The sequence below is a fragment of the Argiope bruennichi genome, chromosome 7 (genome assembly GCF_947563725.1).
Source record: "Argiope bruennichi chromosome 7, qqArgBrue1.1, whole genome shotgun sequence".
Lineage (NCBI taxonomy): Eukaryota > Metazoa > Arthropoda > Arachnida > Araneae > Araneidae > Argiope > Argiope bruennichi.
In genome coordinates, this window is record NC_079157.1 from 117,904,654 (window position 1) to 117,916,695 (window position 12,042).

General features: G+C 33.1%; 1 protein-coding gene across 1 annotated transcript in view; it reads left to right on the top strand.

The window, feature by feature from the left end:
- Positions 1-254: 254 nt before the first annotated feature.
- LOC129976736 (forkhead box protein K1-like) overlaps positions 255-12,042 on the top strand; it is a 69,715-nt gene continuing 57,927 nt past the window's right edge. Inside the window, exon 1 of the mRNA XM_056090455.1 lies at positions 255-736. Coding sequence (XP_055946430.1) covers positions 381-736 — 356 coding nt within the window. The 5' untranslated portion in view covers positions 255-380. The remainder of the gene's footprint in view (positions 737-12,042) is intronic.

The following is a 12,042-nucleotide window of genomic DNA, read 5'->3' on the forward strand; positions in this document are numbered from 1 at the left end:
TTTAAAAATAGTGAATAATTTTTGTATATGTCGGTATGCAGTAAAATATTTTAAAACTTTTTTTTATTTCAAAGATTTTAATAGCAAAATTAATAAGTATCTTTTTCCCTTTTAAAATTAATAATTCACTATCAAAACTAGAAAATTTTATAACATACTTTAATCACTAAAATACAAATTTCCAAAATTTTTATTCAGTTAAGAAGACTACTGTGATAACGGGTAGACAACTGGATTATGGGTAATGTCAACAATTCATTTTCACCATACACACATTGCGATCGCAATCACCTAAAGCGGTGTGGGTCTTTAGGTAGCCATTTTTTTTTCTGTAAAGTTTGTTTTTTTACGTTGTTTATAGAAAATACATCCGTTTAGTTATGTCCGAAGCTGCATCAAACGACAGTGAAGCATGGGCATTGTTATCTTTAAAATCTGCCCCGTCCAGTCCTACAAAAATTGTATGGAGTCCGGAACCAAATGCAGCCGCTATTGCCAGATTAGAAGGAAAGGAATTCGAGTATATGATCAGACAGCACCGAATTAGCATAGGCCGAAATAGTAGCCGCGGTGAAGTAGATGTAAACATGGGACATTCTAGCTTTATTTCAAGAAAACACTTGGAAATTTATTTTGAAAGTCCATGTTTCTTTATGATCTGCCACGGAAAGAATGGAGTATTTGTCGACGGTGTGTTTCAGCGGAGAGGTGCACCTCCGTTACAATTACCGCGAACGTAAGTCTTAATTTCATTTTTATCCTGAAATTAAATATGACATTGTGACTAAAAAATTTCTGTTATCCCAGAAAACTTTTTTCAGTAATATTTTATACTATAATAAACAGGCATTATTTTTTGGGTTTAATCTTACACTAATATTTTTGGAATATCAACTAATGCTCTGTAATTATTATTAGAAAACTTGGTTAATTTCGAAAATATGTTAGAAATGCTAGTGAATTTAGAAAATTTTGAAAGGAAAAAAAAAAATTACCTTACATTACTTGTTTTGATTTATGTTAATTGCATTCTTTTATTTAAATAAGGTCCTCTAGCAGTTGAAAATTTATTATAAATATTTCTTAAAAATGTGATAATCACACATTATATGCAAATTATTGAAATTTGGATTTTATTTAATTGTTTGGTAGCTGCTTTTCTGAGTAGTCAGTAAGATTATTGTAAACAATGTGGATAAACTTTTTTATTATTTTGTAACTTTACTTGTTTTAGAAGTATGATTCTCATATTCAAGCATGTTTTGTTGATGTAAAAAGCTTCAAAAAATATATATTTAAATATGGAGTTTCTTGCAAAACTATAATTATAAAATTTTTATCACTGATTATTGTTAATATTGATGTAGGACAGAAGTAATTATGAATACAGATTGATTGATTTGAAGTTTAAATAGTCATTTAATTTTTTATTACAAAAGGATTGTAGTTATTATTAGAATTATGGAATATTTTCATTTCTCAATATAACTTTTTCTTTTCATGTAATTTGATGTAATGCCATTTGATTGCTACGAAGGGTAAATGCATAAACTTTGCAGCAGCCTAACTTTTTTTATTGAAAAGAAAGTAATAATTTAGCCTATTTTGCATATAATATTCAACTCTGTCAAAAGTCTAATGCATTTTCTTTTATAAATCTTAATTTTTAGATAAAAATGATGCATCCTTTTTTGTAGAAGAAAAAAAATTTCTGCCTTTGAACTCCAGTATCGATTTCCACATGCATAGTATCAAAGTACTTTCATTTTTATTACAATAGTTTATAATGTGCTGCTGAAAATACAGTTACAAAAATGGTCAAAAAGGTGTTTTTTTTTTTTTTGAAAAGTATTTAACAAACTTAAAATTTAGTAATTAATAGAAATATAAAAAAAATATATAAACATTTTTATAAATATGAAATTAAGATCCCTCCATATGTATGTATTTTGAGTTTATTCTATCATGCTTATTTTAATCGTTTAATTGCTGCTGCATAAATTCTTATAATTACGAATACAAATTGCAGGGCATATTAAAAAAAATTTAAATTTTGATTAAAATTAATTACAAAGTTTGAATTGCTATCTTAAAATTTAATTGCACCATGTCCAAAATTTATTAAATACTTTTATTACTGTTAATTAAATAATTCAAAACAGATTTAAAGTTGAGCTTAATTGTATCTTTGCGCTTTGTGGTTTGAAGAAGTTGCCACTACTGGTTGCTTTCTTTGGGAGGTCAATTTAGGTATTGTAGCCCAGAAGTGAATCACCATCGGAAATTTTATTTACTTCGTAACAAAATCTGAGCTAGTTTAAGTTCTATCTAAGTACTTGTATTGTAAATTTGCTACTATTAAATATAAAGCAAAGTTTACAATTACACAACAATAATTTTACAACAGTTGTGCTAATTTTAAAAATCTTTTTTTTTTTGGCTGAATCTAATTGTTTTCTTATTTTATAATTAATTTCTTTATATTTTTTTTCTTGTTCCAATGTTTATTGCACTGCTGTTGATTTAAGATGGTTTCTTTTGAGAGAGATTAAATTGGTGACATATTTCATTCAAATCTATAATAACAAACTATAAAAAATAATTGAAATTTTGATTGACTGATTTGATTTGTTTGTGTATCATGTTCTTTTATTGCAAATCAGTTTTTAATCGTTTTATTGAGAAAAATTCATAAGGTAATTTGTTTGTCTGATTTCATTCCTCTCCTATTCTAAAAAAATCACTAAGAATAGAATCCATCGTAGTTGACTGGTAGATATAAGGTTTTTTTTATTTCAAGAATGAATTTATTTAATAGTAAAGAAAGGGACCAATTAATGCATAATCATTTTATCATTGTTATTTCTTTTTGCATACTTACCAGTAGCTACGGAATTTCTGTAGTTATGAAAATTAAGTTAAAACTATGAAATTATGGAAATATAATGAACAACTCCAGAAAACTACAATTAAAAAAAAAAAAAACCAAGGTATTTGTATGTAGAACTGTAAAATATGCTGAAAATATCCTTTTCCCACATCTTCATTTACAGCAATGCAGAATAGGGAAAGTATTTTTAGCATGGTTAGGAAAAGAAAAACACAATCTTATCCCAGCATGAATGCAAAAACTCTGGGATTATTCCTCATAACAAAAGTGAGTTCATTATGATGTTAAACTAAGTGTCGGATATCGATCTCCTAAAACTCTATTATGGATCAATATTCCTAGTTCTCAATACTCATGTGATGTAGTATATAAAACTCAATAACTCTTCAAACACTTACTAAAGCATTTAATCTACTTTAACTACATCTAATTACATTTACGGACATCTAAAACTACGACACACACAAAACGTTACATCAAAACATAAACATTAGAACAGAAGCCCGCCTAACAGAAGTTGCCAGATACAAGAATGATACAATAAAGTTTTTAAAAATAATCTCGTAACCAGTCAGTTTTCTACATCCTCCCACCTTGAGTTGGGAGAGTTCGCAACTCAACAAATCTCAAAGTCACAAATCGAGTCTTTTTGGTCCATGTACGATTCTTCCAGATCGAGTTTTGACAGTTTCTGAAATGGGACCTTCAGGATCTAATACTCGTGTCTGCGACACTTCATGAGCAGCTTGCTCTTGTTGCACTTTAGGAGTAACTTGCTGTTGTTGCACTTTAGGAGTAACTTGCTCTTGTTGCACTTTAGCTCTGACATCCTTAGCCACATCATAAGTTATCTCCAATGGAAACAGTCGTTGAATCGGTCTTAGTATTTCTCCACGGGCTGTTTTAAGTCTCACGAGTCTGGTAATTCCCTCTTTTCCGGGGATGATTTCTGTCACACGTCCCAAGGGCCAGTTGATACGCTTCTGATTATCGTTTCCTACAAGAACAACATCACCAACAGAAATAATCGACTTATTTTGAAGCTTTGGCCTTTGAATTAACGAGCCTAAATACTCAGACCTGAATCTTTTCCTAAGGTCCTTTTGCAAAACAAGACGATATTTTATCCTTTTATTTAGGCTTTTGTGATCTGCTGCATCACAGTCGGGCACTCCAACTTCTCTAATGTCTTGTAGGAATAATGATGGTGACAGTGGAACAAAATCTGTATCTCTTTCTGAAATATAGGTGAGAGGTCTCGAGTTGATTATCGATTCACAGTCGCAGAGTACCGTGATCATCTCCTCATATGACAAAAAGGCATGACCTAACACCCTCTTTAGTACATTTTTCATAACTCGAATCAACCTCTCCCACCAACCTCCCCACCAGGATGCAGTAGGGGGGTTAAATTTCCATTTAATGCGATGTATTGCTCCGTTCTCAACGATCCGGTTCCAGTCTAAAGAACGGAGCAAATTACTAGCACCAATAAAGTTTGTTCCATTGTCACAGTAGATAACTGAACATCTACCTCTTCTTGCCACAAATCTGCGCAGGGCCAACAAAAATGTGTCAGTGGAAATGTCTGATAGAAGCTCAAGATGTACAGCTCTGTACACCGCGCATGTGAAAAGACAAACCCAAGTCTTTTTCTCATCTTTCAAGTACAATGGGCCAGCTAAGTCCACTCCTACAATTTCGAATACAGCAGTGTCTCTGATTCGATCTTTGGTAATTGGGGCTGGCTCTGCATCTAAATTTTTTCCAGAATGCCTCTTGCAGATAACACATTTTGAGATGATCGATCGCACAGTTTTTCGGCCATTTAAGATCCAAAAATGTTCTCTCAGCAGGTTAAGTAGCATTTGAGTCCCCACATGTCCATGTCTATTGTGAAAAGAAACTATTAAAAGTTTCACAACATGGTGTTGAGAAGGAAGGACTACAGGTCTTCGAAAAGAATGGCTGTCTTCACGATACTCAATTTTTGTTCTCAATCTGATGATGCCATCCTCATCTTTGTAAACTCTTAAAGTTTTCAATTTCTCGTCTTTTTCGTTAATGAATGCTTCACTTTGAATGATCTTTATTACTATTTTCTCCGCTTCTTCAAAGTCCTCTGCATCCAGAATATCACATTTTCTCAATTCTTTTGGTTTTTTGCAGTTTCTAAAAAATCTCAATATCCAGCCGATCATACGCACAATTTTCTCATATTGGGAAAAGTAACTATAGTACCAATCAGGCTCTTCCGTGTTCACGTTTTCGATGGCGTGAGCACTCAAACAGGCAGTCGGGGTAGACACAAGAGTTTTCTTTCGTTCCTTCAGCACTTCATCTTCATTGACTACTACATCTGAGAATGGCCATTGATCAGCAGGTAAATATAGCCAATCAGGGCCCTCCCACCATTTGGACTGCACTAGTTTCTTGGCAGAACAACCTCTACTTGGAAGATCGGCAGGATTAAATGAACCAGGCACATGTCTCCAATTTTCTTTGGAAGTCAAAGTTCTGATTTCAGCAACACGGTTTTGTACGAAGGTACTCCAAGCATCTTCTCTTTTTATCCAAGTTATCACTGTCGTTGAATCGGACCACAAATAGATTTTTTCATGTGGGATCTCTTTTGTGATAGATGAGGCAAGGCGTGCAGTGATTGTAGCAGCCAATAACTCTAGTCTTGCAATAGTGGTCTTCTTCTTTCCCGTTGGGGAAACTCTGGCTTTAGCACTTAACAACTGAACTTTGACATACTCACTCGTCTCAACTCGAAGAAAAGCTACTGCTGCATAAGCATACATGCTCGCATCACTGAAAAAATGCAAGGAACATTTCTCATTCGCATCACCAGTTTTTAAATGTCGAGGAATTTGCACCTTTTCGAGATGAAATATGTCTCTCATCCACTTCAGAAACTCTTCTCTAGTATTGGAGTCCACTTCTTCCTCCCAATTCAATTTTCGCTCCCAAGTTTTCTGTAGCAGAAGTTTTGGAAACAATGCAACAGGACAAGTTGCACCAATAGGATCGAAGATACGATGAGCTGCAGATAGAATAGTTTTCTTCGTCACATTCTCTACACAAAGTTCCTTCAGGCTGTTCATATTTATACCCAAAGTATCCAGACCTTTGTCCCACTGTAATCCTAAAACATTCGTGACAGGAGCGCTTCTATCCTTTAAACATGTGCTTTCCCAGCCTCTTAGTTGAAAACATCTCTCAGCCATGACATTGGTCGCAACCTCAATGAAGAGTTCAAGCTCTTTCTCGTTTGGCACACTTGTCACACAATTATCCACATAAAAACTCTGCATTAATAATTTTACCATCCTCTCTGGATATTTCTTATCCTGATGGTTTAAAACCTCTTGCAAGTGGTGCATAATAACAATTCCAAGCAAAAAGGGACTGCATGACACACCAAAAACTACACGACAATGTCTAAAATACTTCAATTTACCATCTTCTCCAATCCACAGAAAACGCAAAAAATCTTTATCTGAAGGTGACAGACAAACTTGCAAAAAGGCCTTGCGAATATCAGCAATAACTCCAATTTTTTCCAACCGAAAACGATATAAGATATTTTGTATCAATTCAATCAAATTAACTCCAGTTTCTAAACAGTCATTGAGGCAAGGGGCACCTTTCTGTCTGGCGGAAGCATCGAATACAGGTCTGATTTTGGTGGTACTATTCTGCTTCAAAACAGGACGGTGTGGTAAATAATGTGCAGGGAGATTAACCTCGTCTTTAGTCACTTCTATGATATCTTCTTCCAACCACTCTTTAAATACTGCTCCATAGGCTTCGAACAGTCCTTCGGTTTTAAGTCTCTTTACAACTTTGTGTAATCTCTTCTCAGAAAGTTCAAAATTGTCAGGAAGTGGAAGATGATCTTCAATCCAAGGTAAACTCACAATATACCTATTGTTCTCTATTTTAACTGTGTCTAAGAAATGCTGCCTCGCTGCTTCTTGTAATTCAATCGCCGTCTTCTTTTCAGATGGGTCTGTGATACCAAGAGAGTCAAGAGTCCACAAATCTGTTATGCAAGCACTTGTCGTGAGCATTGAAGTGATTAATAAGCTTGTATTCTCACTATTGGCACGTCCTATAACCGTCCAACCTAGCTTTGTTTCAATGGCAGTGATTCCATTTTTCAGTTGGAGATGGTTTCCGGTAATCAGCTTTCCTGCAACATCAGCTCCTATGAGAATTTCAATCGGACCATCCAAATCTTCTGCCAAATGAATGTTGTAATCTCTAAGTTCTTTAAAATGTGACCCTCGTTTTCTAGACAATATTGAGTCACAAATCACTTCCTGTCCGAGCACATCAAAATGGCAGCTATACTCCTCGGAAACGCTTGACAAATATATCATATATACATCATGTTGGCAGGTTGAGGTATTGGAACCACCGAACAGTGAGTGTTGTAAATACTCTCTCCTTTTGGCCTTGTAATTCATTTCTTCAGCTGTTGCTTTCAGAATATACGACCGCTGAGATCCAGAATCAATGATGGCTCGAGCTTTACGTTTAGTGGTTTCTCCTCTCACAAGAATGGTTCAAGTTTGTAGGAAAACATTGGAACATTTAGACAAGTTGGCCAGAGCTTCGTCGTGTTGTATCATTGATTCTCGAACTTTAATATCTGTAGGGACAGAGGAAGAATTGGGTTCTGGTGACAATGCTCTACACAAAAATAAATGATGCTTCTTCCCACATAATTGACAGTTGAACTTGGAACGGCACGTCTTCACTCCATGTCCCTCTCTCAAACACAAGAAGCAACAACGGGCCTTCTCTACAGCACTTTGTTTTTCATGCAAAGTCAGTTTAGAAGCTTTTTTACAGTTCCATGAATTATGTTCCTCAGTACAAAAAATGCAAAGCTTCTTCTTATTGAGATTAGAGGCCAAAAGATCAGTTGCTGATGATACTCTTGTTTGAAACTTCTTCTCGTTAGATTCTCGACGACTGTTGGAAAAGCTTGATTTTTTAGGTTGATCAAAACTTTGGGAGGCTAACACAATTCTCTCTTCTCCCTCCACTTCATCCTGAAGAAAGTCTAAAAGCCGATCTAGATCATTACTTGGCATTTTCCTACATGAAGAGGTATCTTTTTCCTCGGTTGTTAAACTATACGTCACCTCCTCACTCACTCGTCTATGTATAGTTCGGAATCGCTCCCAGGCCTTTAAAGTCTCGTCAGGGAGAGAAGATTCAACTAGAGGGAACAACATTGCAGCATATTTATCCTTGGTCACTCCCAAAGTCTCTAAAGCTCTTAGTTTTGTTTCTAATTGATCATACAGTTTACGTATGGGGATTTTTTGCAACTTTTGTTTTAATAGTACAATAGATAACAGATCTCTCACGTAAACCTCGACGAGCAACTCTTCTCTGCCATAGCGTAGCTTCAACTGTTTAACCGCTTTTTCATAATTTTCACCACCAGGGGGAAAACTTTTAATCAACTCGTCAGCGGGTGAACCTTTCTCCATAGCGTGTGCTAAATAAGCATATTTATCATGGTTATCGAGATTGGAATCGTTATCAATTTTTTGAAATTGTCCCCAAAAACACAACCAGTTCCTTATATTTCCATCAAAAGTGGGTAAATTGATTTTAGGATAATGCAATAAATTGTTCGGTGTAGTACTCACCGCTCCGGAAACAGTAGAAGCCGAAGAATGTTCTTTTTTCTCATCCAAAAGATCATGTAATTTATTTTCTAAAATTCGCCACTTATCAATATAGCTCTCTGAAATGTCGATTTCATTATTGATATTTTCTTCAGTCTCTTCAGAAGCAAACAATAGTTCTCGAAATTCGTACTCACTCGCTACCATTAGTTTCGCTTTCTCTTCTACAATTTTTAATTTCAAAGTTTTATCTTCGATAGTCAAATCATTTTCACAGTTCAAAAAATCACTATGAGCAATCGTAAAGAGTCTCCGATACTGTTTTCGAGAATTTTTTAGTTTCTCCATTACGAAAATATAATAAGCTCAAAAGTTATGACTTACACGAATCGTAGCAGATATCCTGTCACGGACGCCAGATGTCGGATATCGATCTCCTAAAACTCTATTATGGATCAATATTCCTAGTTCTCAATACTCATGTGATGTAGTATATAAAACTCAATAACTCTTCAAACACTTACTAAAGCATTTAATCTACTTTAACTACATCTAATTACATTTACGGACATCTAAAACTACGACACACACAAAACGTTACATCAAAACATAAACATTAGAACAGAAGCCCGCCTAACAGAAGTTGCCAGATACAAGAATGATACAATAAAGTTTTTAAAAATAATCTCGTAACCAGTCAGTTTTCTACACTAAGCAATGATGTCTTAACAAAAATAAAAATGCTTAATGTTTATGAAACAAAATTGTAAATGCCTTAAAAATAGTGTTAAATAATTTTATCAACAAAGTAGTGGAATGATTTTTTTTTTAATTTATATATTTAATTGAAAGTAAAGGTCTTCACTAATTTTGAATAATGTTAAAATTCTTTGGAAATGTCTATTCGTCAATAATTTGTTCATATTACATGTAATATATGTACATATTACATGTAATATATGTTACATGTAATATATTGATAAGAAATGCTACAGATGACTGGGTAACCAATGTTGGAGAGTATACTTATTTGGTTTCTGAGCTCTATAAAGTGTTTTTTAATGTGTTGCTGCTGGCGATATGCGAGGATCGAACTCGCAACCTTTGGGTTCGTAGCCGAGTAACAAGACCACTAGACAAAAGAAATTTCTCATGTCTCGTAGCTGTTATCTGACTTATAAAGCGTCACCACATTACTCCCCCTTCAGTTCGTCGGAGGTGAGACGAACGATTTTTTGTCCTGTTTTTGCTGTTATTTGTGGTGATATATTGGCTGTTGCGCCTTATCCATTTTTTTTTTTTTTTTATATTGGCTGATTATTTATCAGCTTCCTTTATTTATTGGCTGATTTTTTATCAGCTGCATTTTTTTTATTGGCTGATTTTTTTTATCAGCTTCATTTATTTATTGGCCGATTTTTTTATCAGCGTTTTTTTTTTTTTTTTACTTATTTATTTCTGGTAGAGGGCGCCACAGCAGTTGTATGAAGTTTGCGTATTTTCGTCATCGGGTCACCAATGTTGCTGCTGGCGATATGCGAGGATCGAACTCGCAACCTTTGGGTTCGTAGCCGAGTAACAAGACCACTAGACAAAAGAAATTTCTCATGTCTCGTAGCTGTTATCTGACTTATAAAGCGTCACCACAAATGTGTTGCAGTGTCAAAAATCTGTGTGCTGTAATTATGCAATTCCTTATTCCAATTGAGTACCTTTTTATTAGCTGAGCTATAATTTTTGCCTGTTTAAAGTTAGAAATAAAATGTCATCACTTATTTCTCTACTTCCATATGGTTCATATTTTCACTGTTATGTTGCGAACAGAAAATGGTTTAAAAGATTGATTTGTTTGCGATTCAAAAATTTTTATATTGAGGCAACTTAAAAATTTGAGATTTTTTAATTACATTCATAAAAATTAATAACATTATTAAAATTCATATTTTATGACAAAGCATTTTTATTTATTCATTTGCTTTCATTAATTTATTTTAAGGGATTTGCTTTTTTACTTTATAAATGCTGTGTTCTGCTTGAATCCATTGCAATGTGCATATTCATATAATGTCGAGTAAAGTTATTAAATGTAATTAAACCTAAAAATTAAATTTCCCCCCGGTTGCAGTTTATGATTAAAAATAGAAGTTTGCATAAGCATTAGAAGTGAAAGTTACTAGGCTATTAATTCAGACTATGAAAAAATATTATATTTTTCAGATTGATTAAAATTTTAAAAATTATTTTTTTGCAGAATTTTATATGAATTCTTTTATTTCTTTTTATTCATAATTTTTTATTTTAGTATATTGCTTATTACTTATGATTTAGACAAAGAGAATTCACTGAGTGTTTTTTTAAAGCTGCATATTTATATATACACACAAATACATATAAAATATATACATTTAAAACACATAGGTGTAAAAATTATTTGGCTGAATATATTGTACTAGAGATCTCAAATTCAATTAAATTGCTTATAATATTTTAGAATTGTTGTGAGCCGAAAATTTCATATTCCATATGAAAAGTAATAAAAAAAATTTTTAATAATCTTATGGTTAATTTTTCTCATAGAAATTGCAAGGATTAACAGAGAAGTTTTTATTAATGCTCAAATCCCTTCGTACAAAATAATTAGATGTTCACTGCATATAAAATAAGTTTGTATGGTTGGTATTTTTTCCCCCTTGCTTTATATTTTGTTGCTCAAAATTAAAAGTGCCATAATTTTACAAAATGTATTCATGATTATATTTTCTAAAAGATGTATGATAGGACATTTGCTTTATGCTCTCCTTACTCCTACCCTTCTCCCCCCCAGTGGAGACTGCAAGTGAAATGATCTGAATGTATGAAATTGACAAAGTAGATGATAAGTGAAAGAACATAGGTCATTCATGGTGAATATGGAGAGTTGATTCTTTACTCTTCTTAATAAAATACCTAATTATATCCCATGATAATGAAGATGAAAAAGATATAAATTCATTGAGTTGTTCTTTATTGGTAAATTAAAGGTTCCTAGAATTTAAAACACCTAGTTAAATCTGCTTTTACATATAGGTACTATATTAATAATTCAACAGGGTTTCACTCTCTTGTTAGTTTGTTTATTCAAACCTTTTGGATGTTTTACCACCTTGTAAGTAATATTACCTAGGTCTGTTATACCATGACATGTGTAGTAGATAATTTCATTATTAAAAAGAGGGAAACAGAAATAAATAATATCATTAATTTTCTAATTTCAGTTTAGATCAAATTTTCCAATTACTTGAAATTAAGGAAAAAATGTCCTTCTTTCGCTTCCTCTAAATCCTCTATTTTAAAAAACTTGCATTTCTTTCACCTGTAATTTATAAGTTAAAGATAGCAATTTAATAATTTTGCTTATTTATTCAGTTTCTTATTTTATGAAAATGGACATTTCAAAATTGCATTCAAACTATTCCTTCTCAAAGTACTTTTGCTTTTAAATCAGTATTACATCTA